Source organism: Paralichthys olivaceus, chromosome 3 (assembly GCF_024713975.1).
Source record: "Paralichthys olivaceus isolate ysfri-2021 chromosome 3, ASM2471397v2, whole genome shotgun sequence".
Taxonomy (NCBI): Eukaryota; Metazoa; Chordata; class Actinopteri; order Pleuronectiformes; family Paralichthyidae; genus Paralichthys; species Paralichthys olivaceus.
The window spans coordinates 13,912,756-13,932,548 of NC_091095.1; the positions used below are offsets into that span (position 1 = coordinate 13,912,756).

Consider the following 19,793-nt stretch of genomic DNA (forward strand, 5'->3'; position numbering starts at 1 on the left):
CGACGCGAGCAAATTCTCCATTCGTCGCCCGCGCAGATAATTACTTTGAATGTCAAAAAGATGTAGTTTTAATATCGTCTCTATTAGCCTGTTGGCTAGGTAATTAAGGTGCAGATGACAGCGGCGAGGGAAACAGATGGCATTTGCTTACAGTGATTCAGAAAGTAAACAATGAGGCTGGGAGGGGAGAGAGGCAGGGCTGCATCACACGCACACACACGCACACACACAGCAGCCACTTCTCTCTTCAGCATCAGCCTCAAGTCGGAGTGGTCGCCTGGTTATTTTTATTTATGCCCATATTGTTGTGGTCCTCCAGGGGGGCTGACAATTGTTGATTCAAGAAGAAAAAAAAACACGTATAACTTTTTAATCTGAATTCAAATATGTGCAGGAATCGTGTGCACGGTGAACAGGTGAGGAAGCAGGTGGTGTGAGCGCGCGCTGCCCTTTTGTATTTGTGTGGACTTTCTAATTACACTGTCATTGTTGAGTCAGTTTATTACAGAGGCGATGGAGGGACGAGTCACCACTTAGTGCACTGCGATCATTTCAGGCTAGAGAGGATTTACTGCGGATACTGATCATTAAATCCTGTTGTTTCCTCTATGTCTGATAAAGTCAGGGATAGATGATTGAGAATGAAGATAAGAAGCTGGAGCCCAAACACGTCTTATCATTTTCTTCAGTAGGCTACACATAAAAATGATTATTATATATAAATATTATTATTCTATTAAAGGCGATTCATTTTGACCGTGTTTTTAATTAATTGTACTGTGCGTATCTTTATATGAATTATAAATATGTTTACGTACGTTATTATTTGTATTAGTAATTTGATTACTTAATTAAATTGTTCTATTTATTCGATATATTTATGTATTGGATATGTAGCCTATTCTTTAGGCTGTTTAGAAAACGTTTAGAAAATATGATTTTAATTTCAACGTGTTTTCTTTAGAGTGTTTAAGATAAACAATAGACATTTCAACTTAACGATCATTATTTTGCTGAATCAATTTCTTAAAATCCTACATTATTTTTAAATTGTTGGGATTAATTGAATACATTTTTTAAAATTTATAATTACTCTCAAAAGCGCATCAAACTATTCTCTCGTTAAGTGACGTGTGGACTGATGAGAGGAAAATAAAAAGCAGGATTTTTTTTTCCAGCACAAAAAAGATCAAAATAATAAGTAGATAATCTTAATTTGAAATGATTTGATATTTATTTTTCGCAGCTTCAAGGTTGATATAACGGAAATAAATGCAATTGGGGAAAAAAACAAATAAACACATGATTTCATTTTTCATTTCGTTTTCAAAGTGTAATGATGTATGGTAAAATATATTTTTCTTTCTAACAGGCAGCATGAAACATAAATGTTACATAAAATTAAACAGATTAAAATGTCCAATAAATTCCGAGACAACATAATAAATATTGTGCACATTTAAACACGCCGCTGGTTTTCCTGTATCACTGCAAATTAACAATTTAACATCATCGATATCTTTTACTTGTGCCGTCAATAAGCTGCTGCAAATCAACACCGTTTAGCCCACAGAGGAAATTGAACTTTTTCTTCAATCAATTAAATAAATGAGACTACTTACCCTCCAGGCTGACGTCACTACAGTCACGCACCATCTTTATTTTGGGGGAAACATGAGTCTGTAATTAACACGATGTCATGTCCTGACAATGATACAGACTGTTTCTGAAGAACAATACTTAGAAATGATGCAGGGTTTTGTTCATTTTATCGCATTTGAATGTCCTATCCGGCACCATGCCATTCTATGGTGAATCAGATTTACCTCCATACATACAGAATAATATATACTATTGTTTAAAATCTATTTAAACTTCTATTCTGGAAATACACTGCATCGATTTGAGCTTTCCGGGAAACTCCCTTCAGATTCTTAACACTTGATATTTGGAAAAAGAACTCAGGTGGACACAGTTGAAAAAAAAAAGAGGCAAGCCAATCAGATTGCTCCTTCCCCCTTTGGCCAATGACAGACGCCACATTGTTGTCAAATTTGTCTAATGAAAACGTAGGAGCAACAATAGAGAGGGGGAGAGAGGGATCTGTATCCACTGACGATCTCTGGAGGAAGTTAGTGTCTCAGGCTGCGGCGAGTAACAAGCTCGACTCCTCCCGGACACTCTGAGCTGCGCACGGGGAGGAACGGTCGCTGCTCTTCGCTCCACGGATCTTAAAGTGTGTTTCTTCCGCAGACTCTCGGACAGTGTCCACCAGACTTTCGGTCATAGATTTCTGTTCCTATATTCGTTTTACGTGCTAATCTCTGTATAGACGGGGATCGTTTACTTCACCTGTTGCCCACAGATGTTGAGAACCACAGAGCAGATGTGAGCGTCTCAACATCCGTCTCATTTACGCACAAAGTTCAGAGCAACCTAGTTTTCACGTTCATAGTTTGTTTATAACCAGTGAGGAACGCGGGCATGGATCTGAGACAGGAGCACCCCACAGTCTCCTCTGCTTCTCAAGTCCACGCGGGAGCGGCGGCGGCGGCAGCAGCAGCAGCAGCGGCAGCCTCCATCCCGGTGTCCATGGCCAGCAGCCTGCTGCGCGGCCCTCCGCTGATCCTGCGCGCCGCAGACAAATACCCGCGCACCCCGAAGTGCGCCCGCTGCAGGAACCACGGTGTCGTGTCCGCGCTGAAGGGCCACAAGCGCTACTGCCGCTGGAAGGACTGCATGTGCGCCAAGTGCACGCTGATCGCCGAGAGGCAGCGGGTGATGGCTGCGCAGGTGGCGCTGCGGCGGCAGCAGGCGCAGGAGGAGAACGAGGCCCGGGAGCTGCAGCTGCTCTACGGCACGGCGGAGGGACTGGCCCTGGCTGCCGCCAACGGCATCATCCCACCGAGGCCAAACTACGAGGTGTTCGGTTCTGTCAGCAGCGAGAGCAACTCAGGTGAGAGCAGCAGGTGTAAATACAGAGGCTGAGTCCAGTGGTCGGTTTGTTCAGTAACACATGTGCACAAGAGAGCGTCAGAAATAAAGAGGTGTAACTTGGTTATTTCAATAATAAAGGCCTGTCAGAGGTACATTGTGTTACAGTGTGAGGATAGAGTGTGCATGGCTCATCTAGGTGTTTGATAACAGTGTTGTATGTCAACATGTAGTTTCACCGTTGATGGATATGTTGTAGTAACATTCAGTTGTGATTGTCTGTCTGTGTCATCAGACTCTGGTATCCAGAAGTATGAGCTGTTTCCAAAGAGCCAGCACTCCGGCTCCGCAACCCCGCACCAGTCCGTGGGCAAACCAGCATCCGCGGAGAGTGACTCAGCCCCGGGCATCTCGTCTCCAGATGGCCGGCATGGAGGCTCAGGTTCGGAGAACGGAGACAGCGAGTCTTTCATCGGCTCACCAGTGTCCAAGCCTCTAAAAGACGGAGGGGAGACTCCAGGGTCCGTGAGTTCTCTGGGCTCCGATTCCGGCTCCGAGACCGACAAAGACGAACAGGAGCCCTCCCCTTCCTCCGCGGCCTCCCGGCACATGAACGCCATCGACATCTTGACCCGGGTGTTCCCCAGCCACAAGCGCAGCGTCCTGGAGCTGGTGCTGCAGGGCTGCGGCAAAGACGTGGTGCAGGCCATCGAGCAGATCCTCAACAACAGCGGCGCCCAGGGATCCAACAAGGCCGGGCCCGAGGAGACGTGGACGGCCGAGAGGATGCTCCAAGGTGCGCAGCAGCAACCCCCGCCGTCCTCCGCATCCACAGCCGCCCCAACGAGGCCCATGTTACCCGGAGCCATGACGCTGAGTAACCGCTCCGCGTTTTCCCCTCTCCAGCCCAACGCCCCGCACTTCGGCGCCGACCCCAGCACCTATCCACTGGGTACCCACCTGGGACTGAACCCGCTGCGGCTGGCCTACTCTGCGCACAGCCGGGGACTGGCTTTCATGACGCCCTACTCCACCACCGGCCTGATGCCCACCCTGGGCTTCAGGCCCCCGATGGACTACGCCTTCAGCGACCTGATACGGGACAGGACAATGTTGCACAAGGAGCAGGGCTACGCCAGCGGCCTGTACGGGCCTTTGGTCAACAACACGCCGGACAAACAGTGAGGCTGGCGGCCTGACCACACAGACACGATCCATTGTATTTGTAGCCACAAGTGTTGAATGTTCTGGCGAAAAAAAAAATCTTGTGATGTGTGTTTGGCTGCAGGCAAACTGTACATGATTATCTGACCTGTAGTCAAAGGGGGAGAAACTAAATTCACTCATGTGTAATCTTCAAAAATAATTTTATATGTTACACTTTAAAAGTTTGGATGAAAGTCCCCATTTATAAGCCTGGTAGTGCCATCAATAAAATTAATGTGAAACTGAAAAGGATATTTTATACATTCCAAAATAAATCATGAAAACTGGGAACGAAATGTAAAGTAAACCCAGATGCACAAAAGGCTGAAACTACATGCTTTTATTATCACTGATTTATTTGTCAGTTCTGCAGGAAAATAAATTGAAGTAACAAATAAATGATTTATTAGAGTTGTTATTATTAGATTTTTTTAAAGCACAACAAATTAAAATTAAAATATTCATTTCTCTGACACGCATCTAAAAAAATAAATGGGACAAAATTAAGTTATTAAAACATGTAGTTTACAGATGTTAACCCTGTAAGAGTTGAAATAACGTTTTGTAAATGCCATCTCTTTTCCTTATGTATTATTTCTTATCCCACCTTCTTCTGTTTTTTTTAGTTCATTTCCCACTGCCTGTATTATATATTGCATTTGATTATATGAAATGCTATATGCTATATTTGACTTTTCATTTCTCTGTTCTAGTCAGCTCTGATATTTTGTGACAATGTGCTGGATGGAGTCAGTCCCTCTTCAGATGTTACAAACTGTGCTGTCACATTGTATGAATATGCTGGAAATAAATGTTATTTTAAAGAAAAAAACTTCAAGCCTATAGTTATTAAATGCTGGAATTGAAACAAGTATTAATCATACACATGTAAAAGGTAAAAAGCCTCCAGATGAGTCCGATATTTAAAACTCAGACAGGTTTTTACACATGAACACATACAATCTAACCAGTGAGGCCCTCTGCTGAAAGATAGATAGACAGAGAGATGGATAGATAGATCGTAAAGAATCTGAAGTAGACACATATATGATACTTACAGATAATGTACTGATATATTAGATTTTTTGTAATAAAGTATAAAATAACTTGTAGGCCTACACACACGTAGGACATGAAGCTGCAGTGAGGCAGCACATTACACAGATTTCATAAAGTGTGTTTGTTTTGGCTCTAAAAACTTTCATAAACGAACTGTCCTCATGGGATTTGACTCCGGAATGGAGTTGATTGTTCTTTTGAAATGTCTTTTTAAGGCTGGACAGACACAGGGACAACATCTTTTTTTCCTTCTTCCCCTCAAGTTACCGGATATAAAGATAAACGGTGACAGGAGTGACGGAGTAATGAAATATATTTCTTTAAGTATAAGGGTATATAGGCCTACACTATGCAGCAGACCACAGTCATCTGATGGGCTTCAATATTAATTTGTACATTATTAACTCTAAATTATTGCATTAGATAAATTAACCGATTTATAAAGTGGTTAAATGCACAAATCAAATATAATTAACATAAAGCTCAAAGACAATCCTGCAAAAACACAAAGATGTCAGTAAAAATGTGAAGTGGAGAAAACAATTTCGATTAGTAAGGGAATTTAAAATTTTAACAATTTTTAAAAACGAATTTAGAACTAATGATAAGACTAATAACCCGAATCTAAACAGTGAAAACCTGCACAGTCTATACACATCCAGATGTTACAAAGGTTATAATGGAGAAACACATAAACAGTTTGTTATGGAGCAGAGGAGACAGTAATCCTTTAGTGTGAATCCTCCATCAATTACATTTTAAAATAACAGTATTGTCTATATTGATTTCTGAATATCTGACTGGACTTTAACAAACGATCCAGCAGACACAGTCTTCATCCTCCCAGGAAAACCACTGCCTCCATTCAACTGCTGAGCCTCTCCACAGAGCAATGGCGCCGCCTGCAGGTCGACACTTGTCAGTACCACTCAGTTTTACAACGCAGACCAGATTCAGTTAAATGTTTGATGCTGATTGGTTGCGAGGAAGATGTGAGGTCACGAGGCAAACGTCAAAGTTGGCTCTTCCTCGTGTTCTCACAGATGCTTCCTGGTCTCTTTTATAAATGTTCAGTGGGATTCGAATATAGACATTAATCATTGATGATCCTTATAGGGTAAATATATAAAACATTTATGATTCAGGGTCCAACTAGATTGAAAATGAATCATCTTGGTTTGTATCTCTTATCAAATATCAACAACATGCTACCACCCAGAATGTCGGTTTAAATTTGTTTTTGTGCAATTTGTATGAATTCTTTTCTGAGTGGTTGAGCCGGTGAATACTTCTTATGAAAGATTATAAAATGTAGATTCTAAACATTTCACTCACGCTATCAGAACATAGAAGTCTTTTGAGAAGGAACATGATTGTTATAATTTGTCCCTCTGAGTTCATTTCTGGATTAGATCTTTTTTCCTGTTTTATTTTGTAATTGAATTCCTCAGGTGTGTGATATTATCTATACTTCCGGTCCTAGTGAGTTTCCCGCCTCGGTGACTACCTGCTTACCTGTGTGAGGATTTAAAGTCACATGTTTCCTCGTGCTCGTGTTCACTTCCTGTTTCCGTGTCCTCCTCTTCCTCGTGCGTGTCCCTTCCGCACGCACACACCTGCAGCCCACCGTGTTTCCTCGTGTCACTGTGAGTCTGCAGATTTGATTTCTTTACAGCTCAGAGCTGAATGTGTTCATCTGCACATGGGACCACAATGCATTGCACTGTAACTATGCTGGTCGTAGCTCATACGTCACCGCTAGATGGCAGCCTTGTCTAACAAATGACATAGCTATTTTACACGAGGGACATCTATGATAATAATAATGATAATAATACATTTATTTCAAATCTTTCTAAACATAGGGCAGTTGAAGAGGTACAGACATGACAATAAATCCTATATATACACCAGAGTAGTTCAAAGTAAACCAGGGTTTAATCAGATTAAGATCTTTAGACACCTTACAACACACTATATAAACACAAGAGTTAATAGTGAATCAGATCACAATACATCATATATAAACACAGGAATAACTGAAGTATAACCAAAGGTTCAAATGAAATTAGAGCAAACAGGGTAAACTGAGATGAGTGTATACTGGGTAAACTCATGTGATTTGTCCAATAGAATCCATTATTAATCATAATTTGTTAATTGGTTATTGATAAATGGCAACATACAGATAAAGTTGATTATTAAAAAATGATTTTAAGAATTTGAATATTCTTTAGAGGTTATGCGTTTTATTTGAAGAATTTCATGTAATGTACCACTTGTTTTCATGTGTTTCCCTCTCTACTGGAGTCGACAGCTTCATCAACAGGAACACAGTTATTACACAACACACCTCACATTGGATTTCATTTGGCATACCACAGTGCCCTCTGCTGGCCATTTGTGTGCAGAGCAGCGAGTGAGAGCGTCACAGTTCATTTGCCAAACGTGAACAGGATTATCTGTGATGCAGCCTCATTATACAGATCCATCAGTGTGTGTGTGTGTTTTCTGCTCACACACGTGTGGTCAACAGCATGTTTTCAGCAGCAGACATCCCCCTCAGGTAGAAACCCTGGTTTCCTTTAGGTACTTTAACCATTATTTATATATATACCGTATATGGACACACCGGGTCCACAACATGAAGTATGATAACAGATGTTCTGTCCTTGCCCTCTGTGGCCTCGGTGTAAGAAATGAAGCTGAAACAGGAGAGTCTGGGGGAATATGAAGGAGGAGGAGGCAGCAGTAGGAAACGATGCTCTGCTACAGTGAATGCACAACTATGTTTTCCATGCTCCTTTCTCTGTGTTCACTAATGAATAATTAGACACAGGCAGATAAATAGCCACAGGCTCCCAGAACGCTGCAGACAGAGAGAGGGAGAGAGAGAGAAATCCATTTAGGTTATTACTCCATACATAAAACCCATTTTCATTTTCAGAGGCGCTGTTTGGTTTACTGTCAGAATAACAAATAGATAACAGCAAAACAAAACAAACACGCAGACGAAAACAATTGAGCACATTCTGGACTGAGTTTAGAGTCTTGTCCCTTGCAGCTCAGTAAAGTCACAGTGAAACATACAAGTCTCGTATAGGGTCACATGCATCTTAGGGCTGTGTTGTCTCAATTATAAAAAGAGCAGTTTTTAATCTACACTAATGTTTTCTCATCCATGTCATAAAAATGCACCGAGTTTAATTCAGAGGTTGATCCTTAACCTTCTATTGCAGCCTGCTCTTAAGCTGTTTCCGGACATGAACTCTGGAAAATGTGCGGAATATTGGGTCCTGACATCTTCTGAAGTTTAACATGAGTTTAACATGTGCAGAGGAAGATTGTCCGCATCAGATGTGTTCACATCAACAGAAAAACTGTTCATGTGTTGGGTAGTGCCTGGTTCAAGCATGCAGGACAGTTCTGTTTGCAGCACATCAACACCGGCGTCTGCCCTTATCGCCAAAAGCTCTCGAATCTCACTGTGTTTCCAAGTTGATAGAGTCATCTGAGTCTTCTACGTGTACGGCTAACCTGTTTGATCCTGTTTCCTAATTTGTTTGAAACGTCATCAGCACATTCAGTCGTTGTGAATTTCAAGGACATTCGCGTTCTTTGTGAAATCTCAGGAAAATATGCTCAGTTCAGTGCATGTCTGAAAGCAGCTTTAAATAAACATTACTTACCAACTTTTATTGCATTGACAGGAGTTTTGCCATAAAGTAGTTTTTTGAGTATTATGCACATATGCAGGTATAGAGTATAAAAGGAGTGGGGCCCAACGACAGTTTGGTTTTTCTAGTTTAAATCAAAATACAAGGTCTCTACTCAGATCCCTAACATTTCAGCTGATACCCGGCCTATGGTATTGGGTGTTTGGCAGTTTTCCTTGAGAAGTATGATGTTTTTAACTGTCAAAAAGTGTGACTGAGGAAGAAGGGGGAAATAAGAGCAGGGAAAAAAGGTGAATGTGTGAAGGGTCTTGCGTCTGAACACTCAGGGGAGGAGTATCGAACATTGGATTCCCTCTGGATGCGTTAATTACAAAACACCCTTGAATAGTATTGATTCAGGAATCTCATTCCCATCTGTCCTTGGAAGGGTCCCTTCATCATCCTGGCCTCGGAGCACACTTTACCCCCCCACCACTGCCTTCCTGTTTTTATCCATCATGTAGTGGCCCACTTTTCCTCATCCTTACAATTTTATTTTTTAACATTAAAGATCAACTCCTTTTTGTTTTAGGTTCGAATCATAAACTGTGTCTAAAGAAATTGTGCCTCTCTCATGTTAGTGGATGGGACAGGGACTTAACTAAAAAAGTCAAATACACATCAAAGATACTTTTCTCAATGATGTTTCCAGTCATTTTGGGTCATTCTTATCACACTGATTGTTCAAGTGTTCATTTTCACTTTAAGTTTATTATTTGATGCTGAATGTCACGTCATGATTGAGACTGACTTACGGTTTGGTCAAGGGCATGTACTAACACGGGATTTCCAAACTGGTTTCACATCAGTACTGGTAATCTGGAAAAAAACCCAATGCATCATCTCATCAAGTCCATTACGTCTGCATTTAAAAACTTATAAAACATATTAGATAAATATATTCTTATGTTTTGTCCTCAGTCTTGAAAGGACATGATGCAACCTCCCTCTACATCATGATGTTTCAGTGAACCAGAAGAGGAAGGAAACCAGTCCACGGGTCTGAAGGTAACGAGAACACAGTTGGCAACTGTAGAAAATCCAAGGTAGCAAAATAAGTTCAGCACAGCAGTGACTTGTGATGAATGACACCGGCCCTTCTGCTCACTGGAGCTGATTATTAGCTCAAACTGGTTCAATTTAGTTGCCGTTAATCCCAGTGAAATCTGGTGGCCCTGCTGTATATCGGCCTGTTCTATTGTTGGATTAATTTATTTAGGGACTTTGCTGCAAACAATTTTGCCGTTGTGACCCAGTTGCCTTCAAGGTCTCATCATAAACACATGGAGCACACAGCACAATGTAGATGGCAGCCATATTCCAACAACATGAACCAACACATGAGCGGCTGTGGCTCAGGGGTAGTGCCGGGTTGTTCACTAACCAAAGGGTCGGTGGGTCAATCCGCGGCTCCCCCAGTCGGCATTCTGAAGTCTCCTTGGGCAAGATCCTGAACCATAAATTGCAGTTTGTGTGTGATGTGAGCAGCAAATAGTCTGAGTGGAATGAACACATCGATATTCAAGATTATGCATAAACTGAAATTATTTATTAATTTTGACACAGGATCACAAGAATATTTAATCAATCCAAACCTAACTGACATAATTATTGATCCTGGAAATCCACAAATATGTTAGCAGGCAGTGGCCAATCTAGGACCTTTCTAAATCGGGTGTTAAAGGAAAGTTTAACAGAGGGGCTAGTTGTATGCCCAACATCCTTACACAATTACTGATTCAGTAAATCAATCTATTGACAGGACAAGGGCACTTCAGGGGCCAATCAGATTTCAGCTGTATAGGCCCAGCCCTGTTGGCAGGTTATCAAATCTAGAAAAACCAAAATGGTAGACTTTGAAACCCAGGAAGTTGTTATCGCTGCCCAGGTGGTATTCTAGCCTGGGCCACATTTTGTCCTCAGATGTAGGGAAAACAGAAAAGCGGGTATAAAAGTGCTGGAGTCAGAACCCAGCCTAACTGGTTTCATCAGATTATATTTAGAACCAGTAATTAGTACAAAAAGGAAGTTGTTCCATGAAAGAAAAGTTGATGAGCACCTGTCTTGTAGCACACCCTGATCCTAACAGCTCATCAGAGTGTAAATTGGTTCATATTAATCATATACTAATATTAATAGGCATAACACCAACGAAGCAGCAGTTGCCAGCAAGTTATCTGTACCCGGCAAGTACCCAGATGGCCTGTGTGTATTTATAGTATTGGTTAAATCTGCTGCTGTTGAAACCACAAACGCCACAGGCTGCTTCTCTCTGTGTGGCAATTAAACTGCACAAAGCTGATGCTGGATGAAAACACATACCTACAAAATGTTTTTAAGAGCAAAGGATATGGGCAAATCTACAACCGGGCCTTTTCCTTTTTTCCCACCCTAGTTTCACAGTCCCAGTGGTCCCAGAATTATAAGTGACCATGTAAACAGCAAAACTGCAACTACCTAGTTTTTAATATATTCTCCAGCGACTGCATGTGATAATAATGTAGCAGGTGTGTACAGTGAAATTGGGAATGTGCACGTGGTGGGTGTGTGGACGTCCTTGGCACGGAGCTCACAGAGACGCTTCATATGAGTTTTAAGGATAAATGGACGTCAAGCTGTGCCGACACAGCATGAGCACACTTAATCTCCTCAAGTGGAGAGTGTCAGTCAACACTGCCAGGGCCGATAAGGTGTGCTGGAATGTGAAGGTGTGTGTGAGTGTGTGTATGTGTGTGTGCGCATTTGGTTGTCTGAGATTTCTATTTGTATGTTGTGTGTACATACTTTATTTTTGTGTGTGTGCTTGCATGTCTATCCTGTTTCATATGATGTGCTCAAAAACCTCAAAACACACACACACACATTCACTTTGTCGTTTAATGTGTAAAATACAAATCTTGTTCTTTTCTTTTCTTTAGTTGGATCTGCAGTCCTTCACACAAAGCTGATGATTTCAATGTATTTCTGTCTTCTTATATCTGTTGTATATTGTCGAGTTGTGGTGGTGTGATGGAGCTGTGTGTGTGTGTGTGTGTCTTTCTCACCAGCTCTGTGCTGATTTGTCAGCGACATGCGACTGACTGACAGAAGTAGGTCTGTGTGAAAAGTGCTCTTCCCCTCTGGCTTGGTTCCTGGTGAAATCTCTTCCTCAACATCTTCTTCCTCACACTCATCCAGTGCCTTTCCACTTCTTTACCTTTCACTCTGTTCTTTCTTTCTTTTTCTTTTCTTTCTTTATTTCGATTGAACATAAAGATGCCTCTGTTGTCACTGACACATATGAGAGTCCCCATGAGATAATTGATACTTCACACAGCACCAGAATCTCACACACATACCAGTATACTCTTACACTAACACTACTATACTCTCTTACATGTACCATTATACTTATTTAGTATCATATACTCTCCCGAAACACACTCATTACCATTTACTACAAACATAAACTGACCTTGAAAAGGTAAATAAGTAGAAATACCATGGCTATCTCCCTGCCATTTTAACAGAGCTGTATCTTCATCATTAAAATTGCTGCTGCTTGATTTAAATGCTACTTTAACTAGCAGTGCAGACTGTAAACCAATCAGGGAATGAGAATTTAAACTCATTCAGGAAGACCTGTTTGGTCAAACTCACTTCCTTTTCTATCACACTCTCTCACACAGAGGGTAAATTAGTGTGTGCAAGACTATAGTGTGTGTGTGTAACAGTATACTGGTGTTTGTGTGAGATTAGGATGCTGTGAGTGAAAGCAACTATGAATTATTTCTCATAGGGCCTCTCATAAAGAACAGTCACACACACACACACACACACACACACACACACACACACACACACACACACACACACACACACACACACAGATAACCACACTTGGACACACAGATTGGAACACACACGGTCAGGCACTAGGCACATACACACATACATGCTGAGGTGCATATGCAAAAACTGTCAACACACACACACCCTTCTGGAAACCTTACACAATTATGGTTAGAATGGGATTCATTCTCAGCCTTCAACAGCTCATTAGCTGCATATTGCAAATCGTACGTTTCAGCAGAAAGCATTGATGAGGAACAGCGAGGATGGGGGCTTTGGGAGAGGCAGGCATCATTTTAACGTTGTTCAGAATTTATAAGCATATCACATAAAGTACATTGTGTGTATATTATATATGAGGGGAAAGGGCTGGAATGATTTGAGTTAAGCATAAAACCCACAGGTCACGTGGGAAAATGTTAAACCTTTTAAAATAATCAGCATGAAATCCCTGTTAGCTGTTAAATACAAATACACATAGCACATAATAATGAAATGTATAGGCATTACATAGCTAATATAGATTATAATTATATGCATGTGTCGACACTTTCTGGTACTGATTTCTCAGGCGAACTGCACAAAGAGGATTAAGAAGGTGAATGTAAACAATGACAATATTTCCAAACTCTGCAGGCTTAGAACAGCAGCCTGTGAAGTCAATATTATCATTCATATGTCCTTGGCCATTGCACAACAAATGCTGGATCTCGCGAGAGCAGTTAGCAAGACGAGCGTAGAAACCTGAAGAGGACAAGCTGAATGTATCTTCATCTTCAGGTGCGTTTCTTTCTGTGATCTCGGTTGAGAGGTTCAGACTTTGTTCATCGGTTCCGTTTCACCGGGGAGAGAAGTTTGTGGTGCAGAGGTGCAGCTGCAGCAGGCTTCAGCTGATACGTGACCAGCTCATTAAAGTTTCATTGGCTCTTTGTTTCCCCTTTGGGTTATCCTTCACAGACCAGTTACTCTGACTCACAGGAGCTCAGCCAGTGCCCACGCATCTGTGTGTGAGTGTGAGTGAGTGTGTATGTGCGTGTTGGGAGAGTGTCAGACAAATTTCTGCTCTGCCAAGAAGGGTGTGTCATAAGACGCGAACACATATTCTCAACACTCGCACACACACACACAATCTTAAATCCCCCTGTATTTGAGTCGTGCATCAGTTCTAGTTTCATCTGATTATACCATTCAGGAGTAAAATTTAAAAAGACTGTAAATGTCTTCTCTGCAAAAGGAGCTGCACGCACACACACACACGCCACAGTGATGAGTCACTTAGTCTCAAATAAGCACATCCTTCCTTACTGCTGTTTTAATTCAGGATGGGAGGTGGGGCAGGTTAACAGTGTTCTTAGCGTAGTGGGCTGGAGTACAAGGGGAGCGTTTTTTTCTTTCGAGCAGGTGAGAGAATTCATGTTGTACAGCTCAGTGGGGACCAAGGAGCGATTGCGTGCATAAAGTTTTACCTGTAACACCCACTTAGTGTCAGACCTGCAGAACCTGACTGGACCTTGAAGCCTGCACTGGGGATTTACATTGATTTATACTGCCGACCTGCCTTTAGACACATGATGCACTTCAAGGGAAATCGAACGGAGAGAAACACACACACACACTTTATATGATTCATCCAGATAACCAGGAACACAGGAGAGGTTTTTACTCAAGTTTACTATTCATCACCATTTGTCAGTTACTAATGAACTGATTGTAACCCTGTGGTGTGTATTATGTGGTTAATACATCCCTCATACAGTTTTATTCAAGGAAATGTGAAATTTAATTTTTATTATGTCATATCTGTTCACTGAAAAATGAAAATGCTCTGATTATCCAATCCATGATGATGGAGGGGTGGGTGAAGTGTTTGAGTCCACAAAACACTTCTAGAGTCTCAGAAGTAAACTTTGTAGCAGCCGAATCCGATACAAAGTCTACAGTACAAAGTCAATGGTGTCCTCTTCTTCAGACGTAAAACAACAGAAAAAACATAACATGCCTCTACGCTGCTCGTGTGGTGTCACTCAAGTGTCTGCAAGCCCCGACATTCATATTGGACTCAAAACTAGGTCATTTACACCATTTTAAGCCTAAATGTCCTCTGACATCTTCCTACGAGGTGCATTCATGCACACACCATGGTGTAGCTAAGTATGCTAGCTTAGCCTCTTCTGGTGGACTTTTAGGCTGTAAATGACCTCATTTCGAGTCCAATATAAATCCAAAGTGAGGCTCCAGTAGTGTTTTGTTGATTCAAACACTTCACCCACCCCTCCATCGGCATAGTGGTGAGTAGATAATGAATGAATTTCAATTTTTCAGTGAACTATCCCTTTAACCTGTGGCCTTACCTGTCGCTTACCCTATGAGCAATGGTGGTAAAGACTCCCATGATCCCACGCTGCTTCACGATTCTATCAAACTAGGCCGTTTTATTACTGTTTAAATCGAGAGACCCCTAGAGCAGCAGAAGTTACATATTGCACATGTGTTTTTGTTTCAGCATTGCAATTCTGAATGTGTTAATACATTGTTGTGCAGCCTCAGAGCTGTTAGCAAGGCTGCAGTTTCCTGTCACTCCAGGACCAAGGTTCATGTCCTTTTTGTAGAGCGGTGTGTGTGTGTGTGTGTCTGACGTCACCGTGCTGTCTGGTCCGCAAACATTTAGTACAAAGAATTGAGAAAATGAACCAGTTCACTTAATTTAGTTGCCACTGTAATATCACTACGGTATAACTACCAGTAAATGATCGTCGTCATCGTTCAACATTATACCGTCGATTGTGAGGACCACAAGCAATCCTGGGAGCCGTCTTCTTTATCTTCTTCTATTGTTTAATGCTGTGTCAGCTTCCTGCAATTGGCCTGAAAGTTTGAACAATCCCCAAAAATGTTTTCACACTGCAAACAAACCCAACCATGGTTCAGTGAGACCACCTCTTTTGGTCAGACAAAATTTTGGTCTGTTGCTCTGGACTGTGGTTTGAGGCACCTTTCACACCTGTTAATTTGGTTCAGACTCAACCCAAAAGTCCAAAGATCCAGATCAGACAAAGTAAGCGTATTTATCTAAATAAATCATGGCATTTATCACAGAAACACTTTTTCGGCCTCAGTGAAAAAACTCCTTGAGTTACAAATGAGGACACGTGATATCCTGCAAAAATGAAAACAAAATGTATGTTTTTTTTTCATACTTACTCATTTGGATCAAGGAAAAGAATAAAAAAACAATGTAATGCTGGGTTTAAACAAACTGTACTGCTGGAAGGGCTTCCTTCACAGCTGCTATCACACGGCTTTACTTGTAGGTAACAGTGAGATCAAATTAGGAAGTTAAATCTCCTTGGGGTCTTGGCAAGCTCGACGCAAAGTTGTGAAGTGTATTTGACGATTCGTTTGTGCATCCAAGAGTTATTTTCTGCAGCAGGTGTTTCCAGGTGAGACCGTAATCAAAGTGGCGACCTTCTCCTTTGATGCATAAAGGCTCAAACCGAAGTCAGGTGCACTTCAGATGCTGAGCGTAGGCGTTGCTGGTGCTCGTCCTCCAGGATTAGGGTGGAAAACAAACTTCATGCGCACACTACAGAACTACACACCCATAAACAGACAAACACACAGTAGAAGAAGAGCGTTGTTGTTTTGGTCTGTGGATCTTTTTAAATTGAATTGAGAAAAGTGAAGACAGCAGGAGACAAAGACTGAGAGGGAGGGATGAAAGAGAGAAACTGGGGCAGCCAGAGTGGGAAGGTGGAGCACAGGGGGAGACTGGACTGTAGAAACATTATTGACACTCGCTTTCCTTCCCCTTCTCCCCCCTCCAGTGTCCACCTCCAGTCTCTGAACAGCAATTACACCTCTCTAAATTATGATCTATACCGGCAGAGTGGACCTGACCAAGGATGGAGATGGATTGAACTCCATGTCTTCCCTCTTTCCTCTCTTTCGTTCTCTCTCTCTCTCTCAGGTTTGCCGATGGAGACAGATGGCGCGGGGCCCCTGGCCTCGGCCCCTGCAGATTGATTATTGATCAGGGGGACAGAGATGGATCGAGGGGTGGAGAGGATACCGAGGAGCGGAGAGGGGGCTGCGGAGGAGGAGAAGTGGGAGGATTTCAAGGAATTTATGTTTTAAGAGTGCAGGAGAGGAGAGGAGGAATGGGGGGGTGAGGATGTGGGCACGGCAAAGGTTTTCTTTAGCTCAGCCATCACCTCGAGAGAGAGAGCTATCGACTCAGCTCCAGATTTATAGCCAAAATCTAAAGTGTTTTGGATTCTATTCAGGATCCCCAAGTTATAGCTCATTCTTTGTCAATGAATGTCCCATTCTCACTTTAAATAGATGTTAATCATTGCAGCGGCTCCACACGCTGCATATCTAAAAAGAAAACTTTTTATAAATGAGAAAGGCTTTGTGCTGAGACTGGAGGCCACGCAGTTTGAATTTAAGGGGCCAAAGGATTCATTTTGCAGATAAAGAATCACACAAGTCTTCATTTCTCTTGGATAAATGAATTCTTCAGCAATAAAGTCACACTTTTTTTTTTCTTCATTGTCTGCATAGCACCACTGAGTGTCGGCTTGTTGTGTGTGAGTGCCTGCACTTGTGTTTGTGGGATAAAGTGTTTGTGAGCATGCTGATGTGTTTGGAAAGGTGAAGCTGTCTCTCCTTGCCAGACAGATGGCTATCAGCAAGGCTCCAGAGAGTGAGTGCTGCTTTACAGTGGAGCCAAGAGGTTAAGCTGCAATCTCCACTGTCTCTCTCTTATTTTTTCCCTCTCTTGCTGTACCTTTCATCTTCAGTGTGTGTGTGTGGTGTGAGTGTGTGTGTGTCTGTGTGTGTGAGAGTGTGTGAGCGTGCACATGTGTGCTCATTTACTCCCTTTGCACTCCTATGTGTGAATATCAGTGTGCGTGATAAAGGAACAGAAGGAGCCTGTTGGCTGGTACGAGCGAGTGTGCTGGAGGCAGATAATGGAGGAAATAAACAACATGCAGGCAGCTGCCCAGCCCAGAGTTTACACTGGGTGCCATCACTGATGGCAGTTCCTGACTGTGTGTCCCCCTAAAGTCATTATTCAACTTAAAATGATTAGATTCATCTTCCAATAATTACCAGAGCCCTCACAAACACTGGAGAAGTACTTGATTTTTAATGTACTAACTTAATGTAACTGCATTTGTCTCGTCATCTTTGTTCTTCTTCTCTGTGGATACTCCAGGTGCGTCACTTCCAAATGTGCTCCTGCCCCCAGGCAGTGTGAGAGTAGTGTCTCAGGAGGAGGGGGGGACTGGATGGTTGCAGGATGGCTCAGTTTGCCTCTGGAGAATTTTAAGTTGAAGTTATTTACAGCCTGAAGGAAAACAGCTAAATTGGGAATTCTATGTATACATGTCTATTTTTGGACTTTCTCTTTCACATATGAAGGAAAGAGCAGGAGAGTGTCCAAGTCAGATGGTTTCAGAACAACAAGGAAATGTCTTCAGCCTTCAGACGAGGGCTGGCGCCTGGGTAGACCATGCTGGAGATGGTGTTTAAATGGCACTGCGGAAATCGTGTCTTTTTTTAAAGCACATCGACACAGGTGTTGTTTCTTATCACAGCTCTCGGATCTCATTGTCTTTCCAGGCTGACACCGTCTTCAGCGAGAATGACTGCGTCTGTCGTGTATAAGGAATGTCGTCAACGCCGCCACTCACCCCTTCAGACATTATCCTGCTGCATTGGGCACACTGGGACATTCTCCTGACATTTTACCAGGATACTGGCAAAAAAACTCAGGAGAATGTCAGGAGCAACTGACTCCAACATTTGCGTTCTCACACACAGATTCTTCCTAATTTCAGGAGGATGTCCAGACTTCAGTCTGAAAGTCCTGGAGCAGCATAACAGACCCATCTGAACTGATCAGAGAAAGACAATTCCGGGTTTGCAAGGTGTTTTGGACGTCATGTTAACTTTCACATTGTTGCTGGAAGTCACATGAGTTCAACAAACAAATATTTGATGTTATATGATTGTGTTGTTGCTGATATCATCCATTCACCTATACCACTTATCATTTGAAGGTGGAGTTAACTTGCTTGCTCGAGACTGTGTGAGGAAGCCGAAGTACCTGTGTCCAACCCCGGAGGCTTTGTGCTGAGGTAATGGTGCTAACCACTGGACCACTGTGTTGCTTATCTATCTCTTATGAAATATAGGATTTATTGCATATAATTGTAGCATGTATCAACTGCCAATGAAACACAAGCTGGTAGACCAGCTCTTTATGATTTAGCTGGAGTGTGTAATACATACTGACGTGTAGCAAGTTAATGTTTACAGCGTTAAAAGGCTGCTTTCAGCCACATTACACATGAACATCTCCAGGATTGGGCTGTGTGGCAGTGGGGTTAATGAAGTTTCTCTCCGCTACGCCACAGAGGAGAATTATCTAGTCAAGCGGGAGATGGCTGGCTCTCCTTCTGAGTGTCAACAAAGAGTGGGGGAGTCCTCCGTTAATGACGAGACATAGCCGACCATATTTAGCCATATTATGCTCCTAACTTACCAGTATTTAGAGGGGAAATGGAATCAGCCTCACCACACAGGCAAATGAGAAGGACTGTGTGCAAAAACATTCACAGAAACACACCCATGAAAGAGATTCACCAACACACACATGCGCATCCATGAACATGTGCAAACAAACTCATAAATGCAGACAAATAACATGAAAACGTTTCCCCATCCCTCAGATCACAGTTGGGGGTTTGTAGATTCTCCCCAAGTCAGGGCAGTCAGCGGAGGATGAAGGGAAATTGTGCAAATTAGGTGAAGAGAAGAAGAGGATGAGAATATCTGCTGCAGAATACAAGTATTAAAAAAAATCTAAAATTTCAAGGCCTCCTGGTGTATCAAAGAGCACGACCAGATGTGTTTACCAGCATCAACAATACACATAGACTCACACACACACATGAAAAGCTACCTTCCATAACCATTGAAGAACTCTCTGCTGTACTGTGGATAGATATTATTTATGCTGATTTAAGTGCAAGTGTT

The 19,793-nt window shown here is 42.2% G+C and overlaps 1 protein-coding gene and 1 long non-coding RNA gene across 3 annotated transcripts; both read left to right on the plus strand.

Moving 5' to 3' along the window:
* The first annotated feature begins 1,005 nt into the window (after positions 1–1,005).
* On the plus strand, positions 1,006–4,972 carry dmrta2 (DMRT-like family A2). The gene is made up of 2 exons (XM_020080549.2): positions 1,006–2,956; positions 3,230–4,972. The coding sequence occupies exons 1-2, from the start codon at positions 2,485–2,487 to the stop codon at positions 4,117–4,119; spliced, it is 1,362 nt and encodes a 453-aa protein (XP_019936108.2). The 5' UTR covers positions 1,006–2,484; the 3' UTR covers positions 4,120–4,972.
* A 1,760-nt stretch (positions 4,973–6,732) lies between these two features.
* LOC138407317 (uncharacterized) lies at positions 6,733–19,558 on the plus strand. Of its 2 annotated transcripts, XR_011240746.1 has the most exons (4): positions 6,733–6,845; positions 9,837–9,923; positions 18,593–18,673; positions 18,815–19,558. It is a non-coding gene; the product is annotated as an uncharacterized lncRNA (long non-coding RNA). The 2 variants fall into 2 exon arrangements; XR_011240747.1 differs by lacking the exons at positions 18,593–18,673; positions 18,815–19,558 and adding an exon at positions 16,714–17,260.
* Positions 19,559–19,793: the final 235 nt, after the last annotated feature.